The 27,941-nt window shown below is 40.6% G+C and overlaps 1 protein-coding gene across 9 annotated transcripts in view; it reads left to right on the top strand.

Annotated features, from left to right (window-relative positions):
* The window catches only part of ppfia1 (PTPRF interacting protein alpha 1), a 73,384-nt gene that overhangs the window by 18,229 nt on the left and 27,214 nt on the right, over positions 1-27,941 (top strand). For all 9 annotated transcript variants that reach the window (XM_072695761.1, XM_072695765.1, XM_072695764.1 and 6 more), the window contains exons 3-9: positions 10,457-10,558; positions 15,081-15,245; positions 15,766-15,840; positions 16,849-16,950; positions 19,904-20,125; positions 20,868-21,014; positions 22,751-22,885. In XM_072695761.1, the coding sequence (XP_072551862.1) occupies positions 10,457-10,558; positions 15,081-15,245; positions 15,766-15,840; positions 16,849-16,950; positions 19,904-20,125; positions 20,868-21,014; positions 22,751-22,885 (948 nt within the window). The remainder of the gene's footprint in view (positions 1-10,456; positions 10,559-15,080; positions 15,246-15,765; positions 15,841-16,848; positions 16,951-19,903; positions 20,126-20,867; positions 21,015-22,750; positions 22,886-27,941) is intronic.

Here is a 27,941-nt window from a genome sequence, read left to right as displayed (position 1 = left end):
TCCCTCTTCGGTGCTCTTAATCTGCTGGTAATCTTGGATTTTTTGGATGGCTCTGATTTGTGGACAGTTAGGTTTCGGATAGTATGCGAGTGAAGATTGAGGGCATGATTTCATCCTGTTTTTTATTTATTTATTTATTATTCTTTTTTTAATATACTTTTGAGTAAAGCAATACACATTTTTAGGTTTGATATAATTCAGATGTTATTTGTTCTAATTCTGTTCTACACAGGTCGATTCTGCTCAGATATGTGTATTCATAACCATTTTGTGTAATAACTTTCTGTGAGGGTAGTGGTGCCATTCACCATTACTGTGTACAATTCTCATTATGAGATTGAGTAAAAGTCAATGTACTCAGTACGGGAGAGTACTTGAAAAGTAGTTTTTAAGGATCTTTTGTACCAATGTTTTTTTCTGTTCTGTATCATGAAAATGTCTTTAAATATTGTGATCTATAAATAGGGTGGGTCTTTTACCCACCTCTAACAAGAGGCAGATTTTTTTCTGCACAATATTGTTCATTTTTTTAGTGCATTATTAATATGGCATGTTGGATTATTGGCTACTGGTAAATATGGGTGAAAATTCCTGTATTTTATTGCAGTATCCTTGCTGCAGTCACCTTTTGGCTTACGCAAAAGAGGATTGAATCTGGATCTCTGTCAATTTCTGGCAGCATTCATTGTGAAAAGTGCTATATAAATAAATTTGAATTAGATTTATAATATAGTAGATGCCAAATCAAATATAGCCTGCTCGATACGGAAAATTCCCTAAAAGATACAAAGTAGCTGACCTAAAAACAAAAGGGTTAGTACAGCTGATATCCTTTAGATTATGGTAAGATCCCATGTTCTTAGTCTGCTCTTTCTTTATGAAGTGTATTTAAAAACGTAGTAAGTTGTTTAGATAACTACAGTCAACTTTTCTTGTGCTTTTGGGTCAGTAGAGGTGTATGGGCATGGAGACTTTCAGTACTTAGTATTAGAGGGTATTTTTTGACCACCTGCCCCCTCGGGAATCTGATGGCAGCCGGTGATAGCTTCCTCTTTCTGCCACGTCCAGGTAGTGTAGCCAGTGTTCCTTTAACTCTGAACTTATGAATTGTGCTTCCAGCTGGATCTCGAAGAACGTTCAGTGCTGTCCTTTCTTTTTGTACCTTTTTCCTTGTTTGTTAAGGCAGTGATTTCTGAACTTTTTTTTTCTTTAACATGCAGTCAAACGTCGTGGCCACCTTCTAGCCAGTCTGGGTATTTGATCTGTTTTATTCCAAGCTCACCTGATGAAACTAATGAAGCCTTTGGATTGCCACCTAATTTGTAAATGCGTGCTCTTATGAGGGATTCTCTTTAGGGGGTTGAATAATTCTGAGACTGCAGTAGTCATTAAAAGTGGCATTTTGTGTTGAATGTGTAGAAAGCTCTTGTTATATTAGTTGTTCAGCTGAGTTTCAATTTGTGGTTTGATTGGTTTATTGCAGAAAGCTGTAAATGGAAGTGGGGGTTGAATAATTTTATTTGCAGCTGTATGCGCTGTGTGTTTCTAAAGGCAGGTACTCAAAACTGTACTCATTTGTTGACTGCTTTGAGCCTATGTTTTGACACACTCAGTCTTTATCCATCTCTGATGGCTTATATGTTCTGAAGCTGTTAGCAGACCCGGTATTTTTAGCCCCTATTTCTTTTATTGCTTTTCTTTCCTTCTTTTATATTCTACAAAACACACCACAAGCAAGAGCTCAGTGTTTTACAGCAGGGGAAAATTACACAGCTCCTTTAAAACTTTCTCTTATTCCTTTTATGTCCTGGAATGCTGTGAACAATATATCTTTACACTCGGAGGGATGGTATAAGCACACGCACACACACACACACGCTCGCACATACAGAGAATGGACAGAGACAAAGGCCGGTCTGTTCTGACCGCAGCAGCAGCAGCAGCAGGTTTGCCAGGCCAGTTCAATGCCAGATGTGAGTTTAAATAGCGGGCTTAAAGCGGCCTCGACGCATGCCGAAGCTGCAGGCCTTCAGTACCAGACCCTGTCTGTGGGCCCCTTTAGCATAGCATAGCATTCACTTCCCTCAGTCAACCCTGCAAAGTCAACCAGTTCAGCTAGAGCTGAGTTATGAAACTCTGGAGGATCTCGTCAGCACTTCTGCTGTTTGCTTGAACCTACAGCTGCTCTCGGATACTAGAGGACAAGCGTTTGAACTTCTGTTCAGCTTCAGACTCACTTAGAAAGTCATGATACTCAGACCTCGTTCGTTGTCTCTGTACGTAGATATGCCATATAGGAGTACTCTGTAGTCCTTTAATTAGACAGCTTCTGCATCTGACTTTACATCTACAATGTCTAATAGAGTGGACAGTGAGTGGACACAGTGTTTAAAAACTCAGGCACATGCACAGTCTCGTACACATGTATCACGCAGTGCTGAGAATGACCCTTCACCCATATAATAATAATAATAATAAATATATATATATATATATAATACGTGCTCTGTGACTATATACACAATATTTATCACAATACATGTAATCATAGACTAAAAACATCAGTAGCTACAGATCCTTAAAAACTACTGTTCAGATCCTCTCCCATACTGAATACAGTTATACAACATCTGCTGCTCTTCATCTAATTAAACCAGTCTAATTCCACTGTTAGTAATGAAACATGCTGATCAGGGTTTATTAAGCACTAACAGTAGCCTCAGTATGCTTAGAAAAGCATATTGTCGTCACGATAACACGAAAACTTGTCAGGATACGATAAAATATTGTCATATTGCCCAGCTCTAATTAAAATAAATAAATAAATAAATATATATGTACATAAAATTAGTATTAAAAAGAAATTGTCATTTGTTCTGCACTAACCCATTACTCTGTGTTTGCGTGTGTGTATGTGTATATATAGACCGACCCTGTGTTGAAGAGGTCATGCTGACAGATGAGCTGCTCTATAGTAACTTCATCCTTCATGGTTTTACCTGCTGAACATCTGCTGGATGCTGAAGAGCCTCATTAGGGCTCTGTGTGCTGTCCTGCATATTTCATGATCAGATACAGCTTGTGTTTGGGAGTATTACGTATAATAAGTGCTAAAGGTAGAGATGGTGCAATTCCATTTCTGTTTTTCTGGTACCGATATTAAAACCTTGAGTAACGGCCGATAACTGATGTGGATCTTAAAATCTACCACAGTTGAGCTGTTTTTAATTCAAGCTTTAAAATACAGACTATGATGCTCAGACTCATGACTGTCCCACAGGAACAAACGCACAGCTAACCTCACACACAGCGAGTGTGTGCTGATTCGGGATACATTTGTTATGGGATCATATATCTTGAATTTTTTCCAGTTGGATGCCATCCAGAATTTTTGGATGATCTTTGACCCTTCCATACCACCCCACCCATTCCTATCGCCGTACCCATGTAATACACTGTACTCTCATGCCCGCCCATCCATGCAATGCTCTCCCATACCCATCTATAGCCATATCTATACCCTTATGTATACATACATACTCAACATCCCCTTCTATACTGTGTTCATTTTTATATTTTCTATGAGTAACATTAAATATACAGCATTAAAAATGAGATAAATAAACATATGTGGAAATTAGAGATCAGTTATGTGTCAGAATGGGTATCACTTATAAGCTGAATCATGAATGGGGGAAGGGATCTGTTTCACTATCCACCACTTTCACCACTGCAATGAATCATCCCACACCCCCCCTCCCCCGGCCCCACCCTGTCCCAGCATCCAGCCACTGATATCCAAGAGCAGTGGGGGAAATGGGAGCTGAGCCAGGGCCTCATGACTGGGACTCCATCACTGACACAAACACTCACTTTCCCTGCGGTCAGATGGCATCACACGATCGTGATCGATGCCGTCTGGATGTCCTGTCTTCATCTGCTGCCCTGTAACAAATATTTTCTCACATTAGCTTTTAAAAATAAAAGTACTTTGCATGGCAACACGCACTTTAACTGGTTTAATTCAGGTCAGCTAAGAGAGAAGCAAAATAGAAGTCTAAAAAATAGAATCTGTAGCTAGCCCTGTAGTAGTGCTTTAATAATGATATTGATCAACATTGTCATTAAACATTGTTACTGTATAAAAAGCTTTAAATAATACTGTTCTACTGCTATATTATTAATCGATTAGTTTTAATATGCAATTTTGTTTTAATTGTCATTCATTCATATGGTATAGTAACCTTAATAATGCATATTGTTTGTTAGAAATAAGGTAAGGGTGACAATTAGATTCTTTTATTTGTATTTAACTACTAGAATTTCTTTCTACTCAGCCTTAGTACTTACCCAGCTCACGTCCATGTAGGGGGGCAGAAAGTTTTGTACCTTTTGACATATGGATGCCCACCAGGGTCAGTGATGAGACCAGTTGAAGGATTGAACATGGGGTAATGTACCCCATCTGGGTAATGTTTGTTTAGTTTAGTGATTTCAAAACATCTGAAGGAAGGATTTGCCCAAGACATCATACAGACTAAAACCATCATTGACATAATAATAAGGTAATGACTGCATTTATACATTATTGACAAAAAGTTCCATACGCAAAATGTTTGGCAAGTTGTTATTTCGCCTAATGGTACATACAGTGTCTTTTTTCCTGTTGGCCCCATTAGCCTTTGGCTAGAAGTACCCTTATAGTGATAATGTATTTAATATAGTTTTAAAGACCTATTCATATGTGGAAAAGGCCTGTTGTAAGTTTTAATGGCACAAATACAAGCCGTGTTTCAGCCTGTACTTCTTTTTGAATGGGGATAGCCAGTCAGAACTGAGCTTCTTTACATATCAGTCTCAACAATCCACCTGTTCAGTTCTAGAAGATAACGAGAGGTTGGAAAATGGTGAGATGGAATTATTTCTTTGTTCATAAACCAACGTGAACGTCACTGGTGATGGTCAGAATAAATAATTAATAAAGGAGCTCTTTTTAAAGCACATTTGAGATCTCTCAGTCGGAAGGTGTCTCGCTGGCATGGCTCTGAAGAACTGTACTTGTTGGAGCTGTATTTGCTGTGTCTGTTTGTGCTTATGTGAAGCCTCAGATCTCTGACAGCTGACGAGCGAACGCTGACGTAAAAGCCCACCCAGGAAGCGTGAGTCATGGGGAGTGTTGTAAGGCTGAGTGGCTCGAGTTTGCTGTGTGTGTTTGAGCAAACACAGTACGCCACCTGTTTTTCCATGAGCGTTCCACGTCCTGCGCTCGCTCGCTCGCTCACTCACTCACTCACTCACTCGCTCTGCGCTGCTTCAGTTCAGTCAGGTCCTGGTGTCCGTTCAGCACAGGCTGGACTTGATCTGCATTTACATCATGGAGAGATGACCAGCCAGACCTGCTGCATTCGTCCAGTGTGGTGTTTTCAGGTTAATTAAACAGTCATGACCTCACTGATGTCCTGTGACTTTTACAACCAAAACTTGTGGTCACTGGGTGGGCGATATGACTATATTATCATTATAGTGATTAATAATACCACAGTATGATTTCTGATTGTACAGAGGATATCAGGACTTGTTATATTGTTGCTCTATCACCTCTATTACTATTATTGGTGAACATTTAGCTTTGCCATTCTCTTATTGGTGGGTTTTTAACTGTCATTCTCCAGTTTATAGTTTTTCAGTCCTGATGCGTCATTCTCTTATTGATGGATTTTTTTACCCAGATGTTCTCTTATTGGTGAATTTGTAGCGGTGCTATTCTGTGGTTGGCTAAACCACCACAATTTAATTAATTAATTAACATTCAGAACATCCAGAATGTTAATCTAACTGTAATCTAACTGTAATTATGTAGTTATGTAATCGTGAAATGGTCTTGTGACGTAAAGTGAACCGAGAGCAGTAATACTGCAACTCAAAAGCTTAATCTCGCTGTGGGATTATTTAATGCAGTCATGTTGGCGATGCCCAGGTTTAAATGCGCCCTTACTGCACTGGTGATCTGGGTGGTTGGTGGGGGATCTGTCATTAATCCAAAATTTTATTTATTTATTTATTTATTTGCTCTTGATAGCATGGTAGGCTCACAACGTTTCCGGAATGCTCAACAGTGAGGACTGCCATGCCAGACCCACTCCCATCCAAACTCACTTGACCAACTTCATAACTGTAGAACCACACTGGCCTCCCTGGTGACCAAGGCCATACCTAGCCCTGCTGTCTCTGCCGAGGCATGCTCATTGCCACCACTTCCAATGTGGGTTAAATACAGTACTGCACAGGTTTTAGTCCCCAATGAAAATCATCATAAGTTTTATGTGTATGTAGAGTTGGAAAAAATTTAATTTTTTACATCATTTATCGCGATATTTTTCATGTAGACAAAAATGCTTCAGTCAATTGCATTAAATAAGACTGTTATGTTCACAACACAATGTGCACTCATAAAAGCATGCTGTGTACCACTATAACAAAATTTATCACAATGCGATCAAATATTGTCATATTGCCTAGCTCTATATGTACATTCATACATATGTGTGAGTGGTTTCACATCACTGTGTTTATTAAAACCTCTCCAAAGCTTTTCTCATGGGGGCCTAGTAGTATTATTTAGGGTTATCATCTAACAGCTGGTTTGGTAAATCAGTGCTTAATGATGTTAAATCAGGTTAGCTGGTAGTGGAATTGGACACATCCGTGTGGCTGGAGGTGTCCAGGAGAAATCTGTAGTTTTTACAGTAAAACATCTGTTATTGCTGAGAAAGATGATTCTAAATTGGTGATTAGGTGCCTAAAACTTCCTGCACAGTAGTCTGTGTGTGTCTGTGTGTGTCTGTGTGTGTCTGTGTGTGATCTCTAATAGACCTATGTGGATTCTGACACTATATGACTCCCATATCTAGAAACATGGACAAGCCACATCCTTCAGTTTGAATTTGTCAGTTTTTATGGTAAATTGTAAGGGTACAAGGTTCCATTGCTTATTAGCTACATTAGCCTTGTAGCTCCAGTGTAAAACCTAAGAAGCGTGTCTTGGCTGATTTTTCCACTGTCAATATGTCTTTAATCATTTATTGCTGTGTCATCTGTGACGCACGCCAACTGGACCGGCCTGGGGCCGAATGTTTGGTCATATGTTGACGTGTGTTTTTTGTGGACAGGACTGTTGGCTGTTTATGGTCTCAGATGAACGTAAGCTGGCTGCTTTGTAAGCAGAGCAGCAGAGTTCTGTAAGAGGATCGGCTTAATTAGCAGTTTGGGAGCTGGTTTGCAGAAGCGCTGGAGTCTTTGGCTTCACCTCTGACAGTATCTTTGGATATGTTGAGGAATTCGCTGGAATTCAGATTCCAGTCTCCTCTGTAATTAAGGCTCTCCCCGCCCATCCCCGTCTCCTTACTGGCTGCAGAAAGAAGACCGGCACCAGGCTGTAGCCAATAGGAGGGCAGCGGTGGTTGTACTTAAATGTGGACTGAGAATGAGAGAGATGTTTTTTGGCAAAAGAGTTCTGTGACTACGTTGCAATAGTAGAACACTTAGGGGATCTATTGAACTATATTTCTTTAAAGGACGCAAGTATTGGGACGCTTGCTCATTCATTGTTCTTTCTGAAATCCAGAGTATTCAAGAGTTTATTCTGCTTTTTTGGAGTAACTGTCTCCACTGTCCAGGGAAGGCTTTCTGATGGATTTCGGAGCACCGCTGTGAGGATTGGCTTGTGTTTACGACAAGAGTGTTAGTGAGGTCAGGATGTTGGATGATCACCACCCCACCTCAGACCCAGCTCATCAAGTACTGGAGGATGGCTGGAGGATGGCTGGAGTGGCTGGAGGATCATCATCATTCCAGAGAACACAGTTTCGCTGCTCCTCAGTTCAATGCTGGGGGGCTTTATACTCTAGCCCACGTCTGGCATTAAGCATGGTCCCAATAGGTTCATGTTTATCTGCTCCAGAGAGTCCTCTTCTGTTAGTACTTCTCTACAGGGACTAGAAAAGCGGAGTGTGTACGCATGTGCACATCTCTGTCAGCAATGGGTGCAACTTGAGTAGCTGAATGCATTCATTGGGAGGGGTGTCCAAACATATAGTATATAGTGTATTAAGGACACACACACACACGTAACTCATATGTTTGACTTGATATGCAAGTCTGTTGTAAAGGCCTTTATTTTTCCTCTATTTGTTTTCTTTGTTACCTTCTATTAGTTCCCCTTTGTTCCTATAATGTTGGTCATAATTCATTTGTACATGACTGTTTTCCAACCTCTCTCTCTGATCTTTGTTTAATTAACCGACTGGGCCTTTAGGAATATGTAAGAGCTCTGTCCTGATTCAGACATTCTAATGAACGCTTCGAGCTGAAGCACTCTGTAGAACTGCAATATAAAAGGCCGGGGCTAAACAGGGATGGGCTGAATTAGGTTGAAGGCATGTAAATGAGTAGGTTGTTGTGACATCAGATAAACAGTCAATTCTTGTATTTATGTGTGTATTTATTTATTTTTGTATTGTGTATTTTCTCTCAAAATGAAATGTTCTTTACTTTTTGGAATCAACTACGTTTTAGTTGTCAGCGAGAGCAGCTTCCGAGAATTTTGCTAAAATGCACTGTATTGGTAGAAGGGTTTTGTTAGTGAGTAATTGACTCGAGTGGTATCTGGTTAATTGTAGTAAAAGTCTTTACTCTGCATCTTCTCTACATTTACTTACTTATTTACTTACTTGTCAGATATGGTTTTAAAGAAAGGCGGCACTTTAATGATATTTGGGTAAAAAAACAAAAAAAATCTACCAATACATAGCTGATCCTTCCATCTCTAGTGTTTACTTCCTTTATTTCTAAAATTTGGGCCTCCGTTATACAGACCTTTTAAATTCATTTGTTTTTGTGATGTCAGGAAAAACCCAGAGCATTCATATGCATCTGTTTTCAGTTTTCAGTTTAGCCACACTGTGTGTTTTTTCAGCCTGCTACTGCTTTTTAAATGAAGCACCGTACAGAGATCATTTGCATATATTAGTCTTAAAAACACAGTAATTCAAAAGGATTATTTACACAAACGTCAAAAATGGAATGAAAGCAAAGTACCATACTTGTTTTTCTATGGTGTTATAAAAAACAATGCTATTTAAAGAAACTTATGGTGTTTGAAGTTGTTGCATAACAAGAGAAATGAAACTCCATTCAGTTTTGTATTTCAGTGTTTTCATGATAAACATAGCAGCTGCTGCTTCCACTGTGTGAACTTTAAATAATGAATGAACCAATAGAAATGCTCCAGAATGACTGCATGGATTTTTTTACATTCACTTGTATTAAAAACATAGCATTGTTGCCATCTCCTGTAAAGTCATTTTCGGGCAGGGGTGGTGATTAGGATGGCACACTGAAATTGAAAAAGGCCTGCTTTCTGAACTTTTTTATTTTTGTGGCTTGTGCAATTGTGTGTTCCTCCCCTGACTTCCTCTGACATCTGCAGAGACTTCAGGAGGAAGGAAGGAAACCATTTAGAGTAATGGGACTCAGTGACTGTCAGTAGCCCCGTAACTCCTCTTTCCTGCTGAGATTCAAATAAAGTAGAACACACATGTAGGCATTTTTTTGTGTTCATGAGTACATCTGTCATTTTTGTGTTCATGAGTACAATCCTGTCATAATCATTTTGTACATTTTACATTTTGGCCGTTTTTGATTGATAGATTTTATTTATTAAAATTTCTTAATTTATTATATTTAATACTGGCTATTGATAATCTGGTTCCAGTGGCAAGGTTGTGTGGTGGATATATCGGGCAACAAGATAAGTCAGCAAGTGTACATCAAGTGAAATCAGCAAGTGTAAGAATCTGAGACCCTTTGACAAGAACCAAATAGTGATGGCTAGATAACTGGGTCAGAACATCTCCATAACATCAGGCAAGGTCTTGTGTGACAGGGGTGTTCCTGGTATGCAGTGATTGGCACCTACCAAAAGTGATCCAAGGAAGCAAACCAGGCTACAAGGTCATGGACACCTAAGGTTTACTGATGCAGTCCATGAAGGCCCCACCTCACAACTTACAGGACTTGCAGGATCTGCTGCTAACATCTTAGTGCCATATACAAAGTGACACCTGGGGGGGTGGTTCCTGCACAATTTTAGGCAGGGGGTTTTAATGTTAACCTGACTTGACTTTCAGTTCAGCAAAGGATGGTTGCAATGAGCCTCCTGAAAAAGAGCTTAAGGAATATTCTGGTTGTTTTGTGTGTGGTTGTTCATTTCAGCATAAGAAAGTCCATAGTGACCCTGGTTTTCTGGGCTTATTTTTTCTTTGACAGCTTTGCTGAAACATGGTTCCTGCTGTTCGCCTTTTAAAATCCCCATTTTCTTTCTTGTTTCTCTCTAAGATCTCTCTAAGATCTTGTTTCATTGTTCGTGATGTGTTCCTCTGTGTTTTTGTGTGTTCAGGAGTTTGCTGCACTGACCAAGGAGGTGAACATGTGTAGAGAGCAGCTTCTTGAGAGAGAGGAGGAGATCGCTGAGCTGAAGGCAGAGAGAAACAACACACGGGTGAGTGCCAGCAGAAGGGGGTTAACATGGATTCAGTACACCCTGTAATGGATGATGTGTGACACACTCTCACTTTTGCCTTTTTTGGAGAAGTCCAGCCTTGATTAGGTCATGATAAAATCCACAATGAACTTTTGGCAGCACTGGAAACAACTGGGCACAAATACAGTAATGTACTCTAGAGACGTCCTGATCCAGCTTCCCTCCCCTCCCCCCTGATCCAATCTTATTGCAGAGTATCGTCCAACACCAATCTGGTTTGATCTGTGTTTGCATAAATAATCCAGTCGCACAGTTTAGGTAAAGTGTGCTGCTAATTAACCTTAGAGTAAAATCACTGTAGGGTTTTAGTAACACTTTCTATAATAAGACATAACATTTCTTTTAGTTGTTGATGCTGTGGTTTCTTGAATAAGCAGTGCTGCTATAAATGAGTCAATATCTAATAAATAGATAATAAATCTAATAAATTCAGTATCTACCATTAGTTGTCTATAGTAAATGATTCAGTATCTACTACAGTTAATGCAGAATGTACCATAAATGATTCAGTATCTACTATACATGATTCAGTATTTACTACAGTTGATGCAGAATGTACCATAAATGATTCAGTATCTGCTACAGAACATGATTAAGTATCTACTACAGTTAATGCAGAATGTACCATAAATGATTCAGTATCCACTATACATGATTCAGTATCTACTACAGTTAATGCAGAATGTACCATAAATGATTCAGTATCCACTATACATGATTCAGTATCTACTACAGTTAATGCAGAATGTACCATAAATGATTCAGTATCTACTATACATGATTCAGTATCTGCTACAGAACATGATTAAGTATCTACTACAGTTAATGCAGAATGTACCATAAATGATTCAGTATCCACTATACATGATTCAGTATCTACTACAGTTAATGCAGAATGTACCATAAATGATTCAGTATCTACTATACATGATTCAGTATTTACTACAGTTGATGCAGAATGTACCATAAATGATTCAGTATCTACTATACATGATTCAGTATTTACTACAGTTGATGCAGAATGTACCATAAATGATTCAGTATCTGCTACAGAACATGATTCAGTATCTACTACAGTTGATGCAAAATGTACCATAAATGATTCAGTATCTGCTACAGAACATGATTAAGTATCTACTACAGTTAATGCAGAATGTACCATAAATGATTCAGTATCCACTATACATGATTCAGTATCTACTACAGTTAATGCAGAATGTACCATAAATGATTCAGTATCTACTATACATGATTCAGTATCTGCTACAGAACATGATTAAGTATCTACTACAGTTAATGCAGAATGTACCATAAATGATTCAGTATCCACTATACATGATTCAGTATCTACTACAGTTAATGCAGAATGTACCATAAATGATTCAGTATCTACTATACATGATTCAGTATTTACTACAGTTGATGCAGAATGTACCATAAATGATTCAGTATCTACTATACATGATTCAGTATTTACTACAGTTGATGCAGAATGTACCATAAATGATTCAGTATCTGCTACAGAACATGATTCAGTATCTACTACAGTTAATGCAAAATGTACCATAAATGATTCAGTATCCACTATACATGATTCAGAGTCTGCAATACAAGATTAACAATCTATGAAAACTAGAAATGATTCTGTGTCTACTAAAAAGAGAAGGTAGAAGGAAGCTCCTGGGTCAGCAGTGATAACAGCACAAGAAAGTTCAACCTTAACCTGTTTTGCATTTCTCCAGTGTCTCTGAAGCACGTGGAAAGCATCTTGCGTCAGTCTGAGTGACGTTTGAACCCCCTGCTCCCCACTGAAAGGCCCCGAAGGCCCCCCGTGTTCCTGGGGAAGCGTGCGGAGGCTCTAATCCCTCTGCCCTGGAGCGCCTGACACAGTTGGATTCAGTCCAGAGGCCTAGAGCGTGGAGGGGTGGAGCGAGGGATTAGTGCATGGTGTAGAGGATGAGTTTGGGCTTTATTATCCTGACGGCCCTGCTGGAGTCCCACTGCGCTCTTCGGAAAGATGGGCCTGTGTTCCCACAACTAGCATACACGCCTTAAACTAGGCGTGTTGGGAAGATCAGCATTGGACAGATGTTGAGCTCTGACTGTTGTGTGTTGTGTATGTGAGTGTTTGAGATGCTGGGCTACTGCTCTGAAATACTTGCAGTTTATTCATTTTACTGCATTTGGCACCTTAACTAGTAAATGTTCTTTTTCTCTGTGATGCTGATCCTGGATGGTTTAGACTTTTTTTTTAAACTTAGAGGCTTTCACGATTGTGTGTTTACATCACAACCAACATAATGTGAATTGGGGCTTTCATTATCTGGCTTGAGGCATGAGGATGAGGATGGATGGTGGCAGTATTGCTGTTGGTAGGGAAGAATATGTAGGGATATGGATTGTTTTAATAATAGTGTGGGTGTGGATGAGTTTGGAAGGGTGTGGATGTGTATTGGTTGTTATGGAAGTGTTGTGGATGGGTGTTTGTGGGTATTGATTAGGATGAAGATGAGTTTTATAGATGGGTATTGATGGGTGTGGATGGGTCATAGATGGGTATTGATGGTTGAGGATGGGTCGTAGATGGGTATTGATGGTTGAGGATGGGTCATAGATGGGTATTGATGGGTGAGAATGGGTCCTAAATGGGTATTGATGGGTGAGGATGGGTATTGATGGGTCATAGATGGGTATTGATGGGTATCGATGGGTCATAGATGGGTATTGATGGGTGAGGATGAGTCATAGATGGGTATTGATGGGTGAGGATGGGTCATAGATGGGTATTGATGGGTGAGGATGGGTCATAGATGGGTATTGATGGGTGAGGATGAGTCATAGATGGGTATTGATGGGTGAGGATGAGTCATAGATGGGTATTGATGGGTGAGGATGAGTCATAGATGGGTATTGGTGGGTGAGGATGAGTCATAGATGGGTATTGATGGGTGAGGATGGGTCATAGATGGGTATTGATGGGTGAGGATGGGTCATAGATGGGTATTGATGGGTGAGGATGGGTCGTAGATGGGTATTGATGGGTGAGGATGGGTCGTAGATGGGTATTGGTGGGTGAGGATGGGTCGTAGATGGGTATTGGTGGGTGAGGATGGGTCGTAGATGGGTATTGATGGGTGAGGATGAGTCGTAGATGGGTATTGATGGGTGAGGATGGGTCATAGATGGGTATTGATGGGTCATAGATGGGTATTGATGGGTCATAGATGGGTATTGATGGGTGTGGATGGGTCATAGATGGGTGTGGATGGGTCATAGATGGGTGTGGATGGGTCATAGATGGGTATTGATGGGTCATAGATGGGTATTGATGGGTCATAGATGGGTATTGATGGGTCATAGATGGGTATTGATGGGTCATAGATGGGTATTGATGGGTCATAGATGGGTATTGATGGGTGAGGATGGGTCATAGATGGGTATTAATGGGTGAGGATGAGTCATAGATGAGTATTAATGGGTGAGGATGTGTATTGATGGTTGAGGATGGCTCGTAGATGGGTATTGATGGGTGAGGATGAGTCATAGATGGGTATTAATGGGTGAGGATGTGTATTGATGGTTGAGGATGGGTCGTAGATGGGTGAGGATGGGTGAGGATGAGTCATAGATGGGTATTAATGGGTGAGGATGTGTATTGATGGTTGAGGATGGGTCGTAGATGGGTGAGGATGGGTGAGGATGGGTCATAGATGGGTATTGATGGGTGAGGATGGCTCGTAGATGGGTATCGATGGCTCGTAGATGGGTATCGATGGCTCGTAGATGAGTCATAGGTGGGTATCGATGGGTGTGGATGAGTTTCATAGATGGATATCGGTGGGTGAAGTTTAGGTATTGATGGGTGTGGATGAGTAGTAGGTGGGTATTGATGGGTGCAGATGAGTTATAGATGGATATTGGTGGGTATTGATGGCTTTGGATGAATCATGGATGGATGTGGAAGGACATGAATGGGTATCTACAGGGGTATCTAATGGAAAAATTAGGCTTTGATTTATTTCTTTGAACTGTTCTTTTTCTGGAACAGAATCTTCAGTAATAATAAATTGTTCGTACAGGGTCAGAAATTCAGCTTACCTAATATTTGGTTAAGTGCCCTTTAGCAAGTTGCACCATAACTAGTTCCATTGGCAGGGAAACCAGCTCAGAGCATGATGCTACCACCTCCACCATGCTTAACAGTTGGTACAGTGTTCTAGGGGGTTGAGTACCTCGTCTTTACTTCTCCAAACATGCCCCTGGTCGTTGTGACCAAACAACTCCTTCCAGCACCTTCCAGATCATGGCAGGCATGTGGCCTATTGGTTCTTAGGTTGTTTCTTTACCGTCTGTACTTGAATTGTGTAAAGATGAGGGCAAAAGACAGAACTTGGTACTTAGCTCAGCCTGATTATGGTTCAATATGGTCAATTTCTGACAGTGTAATTGTTTATATTACATTTCTGCTCTTTCTGTATAGCTGCTGCTGGAACATCTGGAGTGTTTGGTGTCTCGTCATGAGCGCTCTCTGAGGATGACTGTGGTAAAGCGCCAGGCCCAGTCTCCAGCTGGAGTGTCCAGCGAAGTGGAAGTCCTTAAGGCCCTGAAGTCTTTGTTTGAGCACCACAAAGCCCTGGATGAGAAGGTAGCTCAGGAGAATCAGGACACAAACCCATAAAATACATGATTGAATTTGCATTAGCAGTAAATTAGCATATTAGCAATTGAACATGAATAAAGCCTTGATTTTGCTGCTGTGGAAGTGAGTGTATAAAAAAAAACACTTTCTTACATTACTCTGTATGAGAGAAACACTGTATATGAAAGTTTTCTGTATTAACTGTACTCTAATATCATTTATATATAATAAATAACCACAATAATAAATACCACCAGTAACATAAAAAACATAAAATACATTACTGTTTTTATTTTATGTGAGTATACCTGTGTGTAGTAGAATAATTGTAAGGCACATTGCATTTTAACATTTAAGTCTAACTTGATCTTTAATGTAATTATTTATTAGTTTTAGTTATTTCGTTTTTATAGTAGTTTTATTATAATATAATTTTTTCTTTTATAATTATTTTATTATTACTACTTCTGCCGTTATTTCTACTAGTATGACTATACTGTATACGCTGTATGCATGTTTTTCGCAGGTGAGGGAGAGGTTGCGTGTTGCTCTGGAGAGATGCAGTGCACTTGAAGAACAGCTCACAGCTTCTCATAAAGAGGTAATGAGTTCTCTCAAACTCTATCTCTCTCTCTCTCTCACACACACACACACACACACACACACACACACACACACACACACACACACAGAGAAACAATGCCCGTTCGTACATGTCCTCTGTGAGGAATGTTGATCCCTGTGCGTAATTACAGTTATCAGTGTCATTACTGAAAACAAACTACGCAACTACACACTCCACCTCTAATCACACTCCACCTCTAAACAACACGAACCTGTAGCACCAACCAGTTCACCACAGTCACTCTCCTACAGCCACAGACTTGCTTGGATGCATTCAGCACTTGAGATATGAGATCATAATGTATATTATTCATACTCATCAAAACCTGTGAGGTCTCTTTTTTTTTTTTAATGTTTTTTATTCCGTCAAATATTTAAGTATTTAACTTATTTAAATGTATTATAACAATAATAATAAATTATAACATATAGTGTAAACATAGTATATAGATTAATTCTGTACAAAAGCTGATTTCTCCATATTCTTTCTTTTTCTGTCTTTCTCTTAACACACACATGCGCATGCTTACACACACACACACACATACACACACACACACACACACACACACACACGCGCGATGGGATTAGGATTGACAATGGGCTGTGAGCACGATCTGAGGTTGACCTAGATTTCATCTACTGTGTTTTAAATGTAGATATAAGCTCAGTGAACCATAGCGCGCACAGACCCTTTCTCCTTGACGTACACACACACATACACACACACACACACACACACACACCAAGTCCAGTTATGAACAGAGTTAAGCCTTTGAGCTATCTCTCTGAGCTATGAGCACATAGACTGTGGAATCACAGCACTGTCCTCTCTGCCTTCACCCTCTCATACTGTCCAAGATTATAAAACCACCACAGACGTTTAAATTAAGGCTAACCGTTTGTCAGCAAAGACAATTACTTTGGACTTCTGGCTTCACAAGAAGCTCTGATCTGCTCTGATCTGAACTCTCTCTGCTTTCAGATGGCCGTACTTCGAGATCAGAGCAATCAGAAGAAAGTGCTGATCGATGGCCAGACAGAAATCAACCACAACTCTGAGAACACACCAAGCACCAACGGCAAGGTAACGGCAAGGATATATAGAGAATCTAATTCACCTACTTTTCTCAAACCATGTGAAGATAAACAGGGGGAACATCTAAAATATTGTTTCCATGACTATGGAGTTTTACTAAATTATTTGGCAGGGTGATTTATCTAATCATCATCTCCATTACTGAGGTGTTTCTAACCAATGTAAAGACTTTTATTCATGTGTCCCTACTCCAGAAGCCCAACCCAATGAGGGTTACCAGTACCGGCGAGGGTTAAATGCCTGAGAATGTATATTGGTTTAATCTGACTCCATAAAGGTAAAATTATGAGAGAAGTGTTTACAGAAGTCCAGAGTGCTTTATTAGGAGCTAGCAACGTATAATGTTCAGAGTTTAGAATAATTACAGAATAAACAATATACTGCAGTTGCTTAAACTTCATGAGTCAGACTGATGGATATATTAAGATTTCACAATGAGTCGAGTAAAGTCAAGAATTATTAGTTGTGTTATTATGAAGTTTTTCTTTTCAGCAATGTAACAAAACTCTCTTTGGCCTATCAATACATCTGTTTGAAGAGCTTCTCAAATGACACTGTCAATGTTTCTGTTAGAAATTGTATTACATGCACATAGGAAGTGGAATTACACAAGCTTCAACCTGGTAGCAATCTTGCTGCCTAAAAACATAAGGTTCCATCATGGCTTACTCATGTTGCGCTCTGCTGGGATGCAGAACCTATAAATGATCCTCCAGGTGCAGATTACATTAAATGTCTGCATAGTTTATGTATAAAGTGCTGTATGGAGGTTCTTGTCTATCTACTTTGCTCCCAACCACCTGTCAGATCAAATATGCAACCCTGGTGGGTTCTGACAGTGTATGACGCCAATGGGTCTGTTTTCATAAAACGTTGAACCCTTTTAGCTTTTTTATAAAGGGGGAATTAGATGGTCCAGCATCTTCACAAGTTAGCGCCCTGCACCTGCAGTGTGTTCATTCATTCGGCTGGAATGAATGGGAGAGCTCCTCTCCCTGTATCTAGAGCACTAATATGAGTCATATGATGCAGTAAAAGGTCTCTCTGGAATTATTTCATTAAGCCATATGGTGGGGGGTTAGGTCTGTAGGGGCCACGCTACAGCAAAATTAGATTGTAACTTTTTAGAAAGGACTGAACTTAAGTGACCTCCCTATGTCCCAAGTGACCAGCACCTCTGAAGGAGTCCTGTCCATTGTTTTAAAGGAAGTTCTGTGGATTTAATGACCCTGTCTACTGGGTTTAAACATGTAAAGATGTGTTTTAATGCTAAAGATGCACTATATTGTCAAAAGTATTCTCTCGCCTATCTAAATGATTGAATTCAGGTGTTTTTAATCTATTCAGTAGCCACGTGTATAAAATCAAGCATCTAGGCATGCAGACTGCTTCTACAAACATTTGTGAAAGAATGGGTCGTTCTCAGGAGTTCAGTGAATTATAGCGTGGTACAGTGATAGAATGCTACCTGTGCCAGTTGTGGAATTTCCTCGCTACTAAATATTCCAGCCATTTACAGTGCCATAAAACACCAAATTCAGAATTTAAAAGAAGAAACGTTGTACTGAGGTCATGTGACCAGATGTTTTTTTCCGAATATCCAGAAGCACGGCCTACCAAACAGAATGTTTCCACACTGTTTTACTGTTAGTGTTTTTGATACATGCTGTTGCTGGGGCAAGCAGGGTGGTTGCTGCGCCATGGTTGAAGCTTAGCAAATAGACTGAATGCACAGGAAGACATTCTTTCTATTGAGGTAGGAGACATACAAATATGCACATAGCCCAAAATAATTCAGTCCTGGCCCAACTTAAATCCAGCTGAAGAAGACTACAGAAAAAAAATAGTTATCTCCAGAGGAAATATCACTATCATACTTTTCAGAGTAAATCCATCACACAAACTAATAGATAATAGTTAGAAGAGAATCATGCAAATGGACTTTAAATAGTCCTGTACAATTCAGTGGATATTGATTGTGGCTGGTGTAAAAATGAAGTTTGTTATAGAGAACCTTACCAACTCGTATTTCTTAGGGGTTCCATTTTTTGCTGCACAACACCCTGCATGTATCCCTCCACCATTTCAATGACGTACGATTTTGAAAACTCGCACCAAAACCACTCTGATAAACATTGAATATTGCAGAGAATATAGAACTGGTGAAATTCTCGTAATGTAATAACGGGAAGGTGTCGCTCAGAACGTCTTTATGATCCCAAAAGTGAGCATTGTATCCAGTCTCTTAAGCAGAGTTTCCCAGCGCTGGTCTGAACTTGCACTTGAATTTGATCATTCCCGTTAGGGGCTGGGCAGTAAGGCCGTATGTTTTTGTTATTGTGATGAATTTACGACACAATATACTTGTAATAAGAACGGTCAGTCCAGATTTACACCAGTTACATAGAGTCTGTAAACAATATACCAGTGTATTGGCTTTTTAATTAGCTGATGGTTGGTTTTGTTATTGGGTTTGTGATTCAGACAGTAACAGAGCTCAAACTGAAAGGGGTAAATTAGTCCAATAAAGTTGTGCTCTCTGTTAAAGTGGTAGCTTTTTACATTCAGTTTTGCTCAGTTTTCTACTCAGAAGCATTAAGTCACTCTGAAGCATGTCTGTACTTCAGACTTCACTAAATAATGGAGTCATACAGTGTCCACAGAAACCACATAAGCATGTCTACTGGAGATTACCGAACACCTCCACACAGTTTGAACAGAAGGTGTGGTGATTTAGTCAGGCAGTTAAGACCATGCTAATTGGAGAGGGATGAGTTTCTGTTATTTATTGCTACATTAGCCTCGTAGCTTCAGGGTAAAGCTAAATAAAAATTGTTGTTGGTGATCAGCTACATTTGGAGTTAGGGCAAAGGCACAGCCTATTACTTTAAATGAGCTAAACATATCTGTAAGGGTTACCTGTGGTTGTGTTTTCCTGCAGAGGTCGTCCGATGGCTCTTTGGGGCCGGACGAGGAAGGAGGGAAGGTGGTGGAACTTCAGGAGGCGATGGACCGCCAGAGTAAAGAGCTGCTGCAGATGAAGGAGCGTGTGGTCTCCCTTAGCAACAGAGTCGGCGAGCTGGAGGAGGACCTGGACACGGCCCGCAAAGACCTCATCAAATCGGAGGACATGAACACACGCCTGCAGAGAGATCTGCGAGAGGTAGGACTTTGAAGATGTAGACGTGTGCAGGTCCTGTCTTCTGAAGTAGGCCGGCCCGAAGTGGAGAGATCAATGTAGAAACGAGCCTAAATAACACTGAGGGAGGGAAGACCACAGCACATGAACTTTGCTCTTGGGTAGAGAGTAAAGAGGGTGAGCTTGCCCAGAATAAATGTGCCAGTGTTTTTGATTTTTTTCTATTAAATTTAATGGACCCTGCACTCTACTGCAGACCAGAAGCAGTTTAGCACACAACAGAGTTGGATCATGTGTCCTAAGGTCATATTACCACTTGTTGACACATGCTTAGAATTAGTTTTCTGCACAGATGTTAAATTTGCTGTGTTTTTAGTTCTAAAATTAAAAGCAAGCCCACTTGATCTAGATTCAGTAGCACACCTGAGCATCACAGTGCATTGGTATTAGCCACGTTTGCTGCAGTAACAGCCTTTACTCCTCTGGGAAATGATTGCATTAGATCTTGTGCATCAGTGAGGTTAGTAAATTGAGGTTAGTGACATTGGATGCTAGATACTGGATGGAGCTCCATCTTTCCAGAGAACCCTATAGCCCAATACTGAACCCCTGTGTCCGCAATGGATGCACATTTAATTAGCTTGTTCACTCGTGGACATTACAGGTTCTACAGAGACTCATTGTAAACATTATTTCGTGTGAATGTTATTTTCCTGTGCTGTTATGTAGAACATTCCATTCAAGATGCTTATATGATGTTTTGCAGTCTATCGCTCAGAAGGAGGATATGGAGGAGCGGATCACCACGCTAGAGAAACGCTACCTGGCGGCTCAGAGAGAGGCCACGTCTGTTCACGACCTGAACGATAAACTGGAGAATGAACTGGCCAACAAGGACTCGCTCTTCCGCCAGGTTAGAATTACACCACTGTGCCCTTTCACACTTTCTGTAAACCGACAACAGACTTCAGGCAGGAATTATTAACTAAAAGTCCAATACAGTTCCATTACATTAAACATCATTTAGCACCAAACACGTCCTGGCTGATCGACTGATGACTATTTTTGGGGTATGGCCGTGCTTTCAGCAAGTAGACCAGATGAAGCAGATCATTAGAGGTTGTCTTTCTCGCTCTCTCTCGCACCCCCCCCCCCCCCCCCCTTTTTTTTTTTTTTTTTTTTTCTGGATTCTTTATGGGTCGCCGGAAGGCCCCACAGCGGCCTGGCAGCACTCACACACTCCTCAGTGCTTTCTCTATTCACACACCACTCAGCAGGGCCTTCAATACACACACAAACGCTTTATAGAGATGGCCTTAGCATCTCCCTACAGAACTGTGTGAGACTCTCACAGCCACACACATACAGCCTGCTTTTGCTCCTGTTCTTATATAGTCAGGTCCACCAGGGCCATTTGCTTCTGTATACACATGTGCACACCTGGCACTTTTGACTGACAAAAGCCTTGCACCTCCAGAACAGCAACTTAACAGGACCAGGAATGTAATATAAAATATACATGTAATATAAAAGATACATATCTTTCATATAAAATGTACAGTTTGCTATAACCTCTCTAATCTGTTCTCCTAAATAAACAGTAATTGTATAAATCAGTAACATCCTGTCCTGAAGACACACTCACATCATTAAAAAATAATGTCCCTACTTTATGCTTAAACACTGTACACGCACTCAAATACATACACATGTGTATTCATTCACATCTCTCAAGTGTATGTGTGTGTGTGTGTGTGTGTGCCAGGCTGAGCTACTGTCTTTTTGTGTTTCTGCTGCACAGAGAGAAATGCAGAGATGCAGCATCTTTCCCCTGCAGCACAAAAAAAAGAAAAACACACACTGTGCTTTGGTCTCAACACACACTGTTGTAACCCTGCACTGTGTGTGTAAGCAAGAGAGATTAGAAGATAACAGCGAGGGTCTATGTTTGTTTGTTTTTTGGGCCCCCCCCCCCCATTTTTTAGCCTCAGAAATCTTCACGGGGTGTCTTCGCAGCCAACAAGTCCCTCCAACATGGGCGAAAGGCTTTGTCTTGGCCAAAGCGCATCTAGTAGAATTCAAAATGTGTGTAGCCCTGTGTGTCTGCTGCAGCACACTGTTTACCACAGAGCCTGTGATTAGTTTTGAAAAAGAAGAGAAGGAGCCTTTCTTTAGGTTAACGCTACATCCCGTCTCTGAAGATACAGGCTAAAGACCACCGAATCATATTTCTACATTATGACTACTCACCAAAATACAGCACTGAGGAGTCTTTTCTTAAGGATTTTAACAAAACCTGGCTGATAACTTCAGTTCACTCCAGTTCAGATGAACTCTGCTTTTATTTGTTGCCTCGTTAAAAATGACTCATGATGAGCTTTTCAGTTGGACTTGATTGTTATTAGACTTGATGGAGTGGAAACTCTGGAAAGTGTTTGGCAGGATTATTGGTGTATTTAGAAAAGGGCGGTAGCCTCAGCCAATGAAAGCTGTTTAACGCTATTATTTACACTTCCGCATTAGTGAGAATGGTCTGTTGCACGTTACATTCATTATATTCACTGTTACATATGCATTACAGTAGCCAGGGTACTAGGCTTCAAGTTGCTATGCAAGTGCTGATTGTGTGTGTGTGTGTTTGATTGACAGACGGAGGAGAAGAACAGGCAGCTGCAGGAGAGACTGGAACTGGCCGAGCAGAAGCTCCAGCAGACCATCCGCAAAGCCGAGACTCTCCCGGAGGTGGAGGCAGAGCTCGCTCAGAGAGTCGCCGCCCTCACCAAGGTCGGTCATGCCCACAGCGTTTTGTTTTTTTGTGTTTTTTTATACTCCACAGTAATCAGGGTGGTCCTCAGCACGCCTGTGAGAAACGTCCTACACAGTAACCTCCTGATACTCTGCTTTCCTCTTTCTTGGTCTGTGTGTGTGTTTGAGTGAAAGAGACTAAATGGGCGATGTTACAGGAACTACTAAGAAAAGCCGGTCAGTGACTCATTGTCTTTTTTTGGAAGTGTTTCTTGGCTAAGCAGCTGCTGTCCAGTGTAGGCGACAGGAACCACCCTTATGTGGCTGCATCTATAGCTAGGGTTGAGATGTTTTAGGCTGAGAGGTCATTTTCCCATAATATTCCAGTGTTAACATATTAAGTGGGTGTAACAATTCAATTTTGTTTGGCATTTTATTACAATTAATTTATTTAGAGTTAGAATTGTCACAAAACACGTTTTTGTTCTTTTGGTTGTGTATATACTTTATTAAAAAAAAAAAGAAGATGATTATATTAAAATCAATTAAAATAAAATCAAAACAGGCCATAAAAAATCACAATTGCAAATATGCGATATGGCCAATGCCATATTTGAGCCAATGCCAATTCCCATTGATTTCCAGTAATTTAAGGTACACAAATGCTTATGAGAAAATGGAAATAGAAATGAGATTTAAAACTTTTATTCATGAATAAAATGCATGTATTTTAGTGGAGTAGACAAACATCATGTAAAAACACTGCTCTTCTAGAGTTCAGTAAACACATCAGCACATATCAGCTTCATATATCCCACACAACTAATCATCTGTCCAGTACTGATTCATTCATTAAAGCAGTTGTGTGATTCTACTAGACACACGTCTGTAGTAGTGTGGGGTTAGTCACTAGTCACACTTCTAAAGTTTCTACACATTTCCCTTCACTGACTCGTAATGTTTTTTTGCTAAATAAAAAGTGTTACACCTTTTAATATCCCGCCCACACTGCCTTTTAGTCGTAAAGGTATTATTGGTTGAGAATACTTATGGTAATGATCGGACTGATGTACAGGGTTATGTTAGTCATTCACTCATTACATGCCTGGGCAAAACTACTGACTTCTCATTAAACAGGAATTTCAGGACCGTTAGAAACATTCCAGCTGGCTTATATACACTCCAGACACACTGCTTAAGGAATAGGTCATGATTCTCACACATTTTCACTGGATGTTTTTGTGAAACTCATGATTCTAAAGTTTGATCCAGTCCCAAGACCACCCTAGCTTTATGCTGGACCTGGTATTGGGTTCGAAATGACCACAAATGTTAAAGGTATTATAATTTTGTGATATAAAATTGACTTCATAACATTCATAAGTTTCTTTACTTTCTGATGCTGAAACCAAAATAGCAAAACAAAAACAGCTCCATTCTTAATGTGTGGGTTCAAAACGACTACTGATATTGAAACATTATTTTTTTTTTTTGTTCCTGGACTAGCTTTATGCAAGTAAGCTGAGTTTAACTGGTTTAATGTGATTTAACCTGATCTATCACTACAACATTTACCACTCAGACACGTGTTCATTATACACATTCGTACATCTTATTTACAAAAAATGCAGCCACAGACAGCTCCAGACAGTCCTCACTTCTAGTTCTATTGAAAGACTACTAGAATTAAAGAAGTTTGTGGTGTTCTCCATGTATGGAGGTTTGAGAGCGCTTCATGGTTAAAGAACCATCCATCAAAAGGTTCTGTTGGGAGCCAGTAGTTGCATTTCAATCACTCCAGAGGCCACTTTTTAGCTACTTTTTTTCATGTAACTTTTTTTTAATAGCAAAGATAACAGCGAGGGCAAAAATGTCCATTGACAAAGTTTAAAAAGCTGCTCCATAATGATATTCAAATTATTTTAATTTCGTAACTGTTGAATCAAATTTGTGGAAATGTATAATTTATTGCCTTGTTTTCATTTTATTATGTAAAGCATTTTAACACGCTGGACATTCTGGAGAATGGGGTGCTATATAAATAAAGATGGTGACAAAGGGAAAAAGGATTGTCCTTTTAAACAAGCAGCAAAAGTCATAACATGACATGTTTGCCTTACTTTGCCTTACATTGCACATCCAGTGATGTTACTGTGATGTGGCTCATGGCTCCTTGCCATGACGATACTGAAACGCTATATTCTGCTGCCCTAAAAGAATATAATTATTAATTATTAATCGTTCTTGCATTTTATTAAAATTTTTTTTTTTTTGGAACAGTTCCCTATGACGTAGATAACAGGGAAGAACCCTTTGACCCTAAAAACGCAGTGATGGACAGAGGCCTGGCCCTGTCCTGCCCATGCCAGGCTCCAGTGTGTCCTAGACTGCTAGTTCAGCCTTTGGCAAGAGCAACTTGGCTCTAATTACAGCCACTGTGTGCTGGACAGACCTCTTGCAGCTCGGCCTGCCTCTTCTCTTCTAGAGCCGAACCTCTCCCCAAGCCCAGCCTTTTCTCCTTATATGTTATCAATTGTTCATTTGTGGCTGTGGCTCCAGTTACGGCTCCTTTGCCGTCTCCTATTCTGCCAGCTCTTCTGTGTTCCTGCACAAGCCTGTGTTGCTCAGTCCTGTTTGTGCGGTTGTGGTAACGAGGAGGCATTTCCCGCTCAGCCTGTAGTCAGCGCTTCTCTGCTCGTAAAGATTGTGCAATAGACAAGGAGGCCCTGCTGTCTGTTCATCTAAATCCGATCAAAACACTGTAGGTCAGTTTGTGCTTTCCGTACTGTAAAGCTCACCCACAAGCCTAGAGCATGAACCCAGGATGAGAGTGGCGGCCTTTGGGTGGAGAGTGGCGGCGCTTGGGTGGTAAGGGATGGTGGCAATTTGATGTGTTTGGCTGGAGATTGACATTTGGTGAAGAATGGTGGCCTTTGGTTAGAGGATGACAGCACTTGGGTGGCGAGTGGTGGCCGTGCTTGGGTCTATTTGGTTGAATTTAATTGGAGAATGGTGGCGCGTGGTTGGAGAATGTTGCCACTTGGTGGCTGTTGGGTTCTGAGAGGTGGCCTCTCTGCAGGTCTGTAAGCTCTGCAGTTGTAGGGTTTGATGGTGCCCCTTTGCTCTGTCCTAATCTGTCCCTCTCCTCTTCGCCCTCTTTGATCCGTCTCGTTCTTTTCCCCTCCCCTGCCTGCAATGTCCTGCAGTGTCTCCAGTGCAGTGAAGCCCTTCCTGTTTTTAACTAGCTGAAGCTGTAAACCGCAGTCTGTTTCTCTGCTATCGTCTAGACCGACTGGCAGATCTATCACCTAAACCACTCTGGCTGCAAATAAAGCTTATCTAGAACTTACTGGTGTAGTGGTGCCGTGTAAGTGTAGCTGTAATGATGACCTTTACTGTGCTGTGTGTTCTGTTTTTCCTCCTAGCTGCTTTCTCTCGTCTCCCGTGTCTGTCTCCGAGTGTAACAGTAAAGCTCACTCCTCACGTCCAGTGGTCTATTTTCCTTCTTGGCTTAAACACTAAAGTCTGTATCTCTCTCTTGCTCTCTCTTTTCTCTCACTCTCTCTCTCTTTTCTCTCTCTCTCTCTTTTCTCTCTCTCTCTCTCTCTCTCTCTCTCTCTCTCTCTCTCTCTCTCTCTCTCTCTCTCTCTCTCTCTGTCTGTGTTTGCTCCTGCCTTTTGCCCCATGCTGCTCTGGTTGTCCTGTAGTCTGACCGTTCTGTGTGCAGTGGCTCTCAGGACTCTAAGGAGACTAAAGCTCAGAGGAAGGTACACAACGCTCAAGAACGAAAGAAACAAACAAAAGAAACCCTTGTTGTCTTCATCATCTGCCTGCCCCCTCCCTCGTGTGGCTGTTTGTTTGGACCCTCCTCCCACTGTAAAGCACATCCTAACCATAACAGGAAGAGTGCCAGCTCACACTGGCACTGAGCCACTGAGCGGAGCAGGAAAGGACGGCCCTCTGTGGGCAGCCAGGCTGTGCTATAGGCTCGATTTAGCAATATTAATATATAATTAATAATGTAAAATGATTCATTCAGGCCAAATTCAGACTAATCAGTCATGTTGCATCAGTTGTGCTTGTGCCCATACTTCCATTGACCCGTTTCCTTTTATTTATTTTATTTTATTATTTTTTTAAAGCCCTGCCGATCTCCTATTGATCCAAAACTAACCTTGCTGTTCTCTAATTGGTCCATTTTTACCCTCCCGTCTGTTTTTAGCCCTGCCGTTTTCCAATTGGTCTTTTCGGCCCTCCTATCGCTCATTCTCTCGCTGGTCCGTTTTTAGCTGTGCAATTCTTGTATTGGTGGATTTTTTTTTGCAAAGGAGCCTCAAATTCTCCAAGTTTGGTCCAAAACCCCAAAGCTTGTTGTCCGTTGCTTTTGGACCCAAATGAAGTCAGTTTGTCAATCCAAGGCTTCAAAACACTCTCGATTAGTTTAAGTTTTTATGTGTTGTAGATCCCAGCTCCGCCCCTCTGCAGACTGGCTCTGCCAAGTTGGCACTGAAGGAGCTCAGCGTCTGGTTTGCATCTGGAGAACTAGCTGAGCTGTGCTCAGGTTTGGACCAGGCCTTCTGCAGAGATCAGCGGCCTTCCCACAGTCCTCTCTGAGCTGAGGATGAGAAGTAAAGTAAAATGCAGGGCTGGGAACGACACTGGGAGCGACACTTGTTGCTCTTATCACTACATAATCTTTCCATTTCCCAAATGTCTTACTAAATATTATTTTGAATACTAATTTAAAAGAAAGACTATGTAAATAGCTGCCTTTAGTATACTCTGCTAACCGAAAATGGCCAACATTACCTATACTGAATAACCAACGATAATGCTAGCTACCTGATAAAAGACATTAGCCAACACTAACAAATTTCTAACTGCTAAAGGTTAACACTAGCTAATAAACATATAAAAATGATTGATTATATAAATAATAATAATAATAGCTATTTTCAGTTAGCTAATTTGCTAAATGTGACTGAAAATAAATAATGCTTGCTAACCATGATTTAAAATTTGATGGCGGTAGGTAATGCTTGGTAACTGTGCTAACTGAAAATGGAATAATGCTAGCTTGCTAACTCTGCCACCT

Source organism: Salminus brasiliensis, chromosome 13 (assembly GCF_030463535.1).
Source record: "Salminus brasiliensis chromosome 13, fSalBra1.hap2, whole genome shotgun sequence".
In the NCBI taxonomy this organism is placed as follows: Eukaryota; Metazoa; Chordata; class Actinopteri; order Characiformes; family Bryconidae; genus Salminus; species Salminus brasiliensis.
This window is presented reverse-complemented; position numbering and strand designations above follow the sequence as displayed.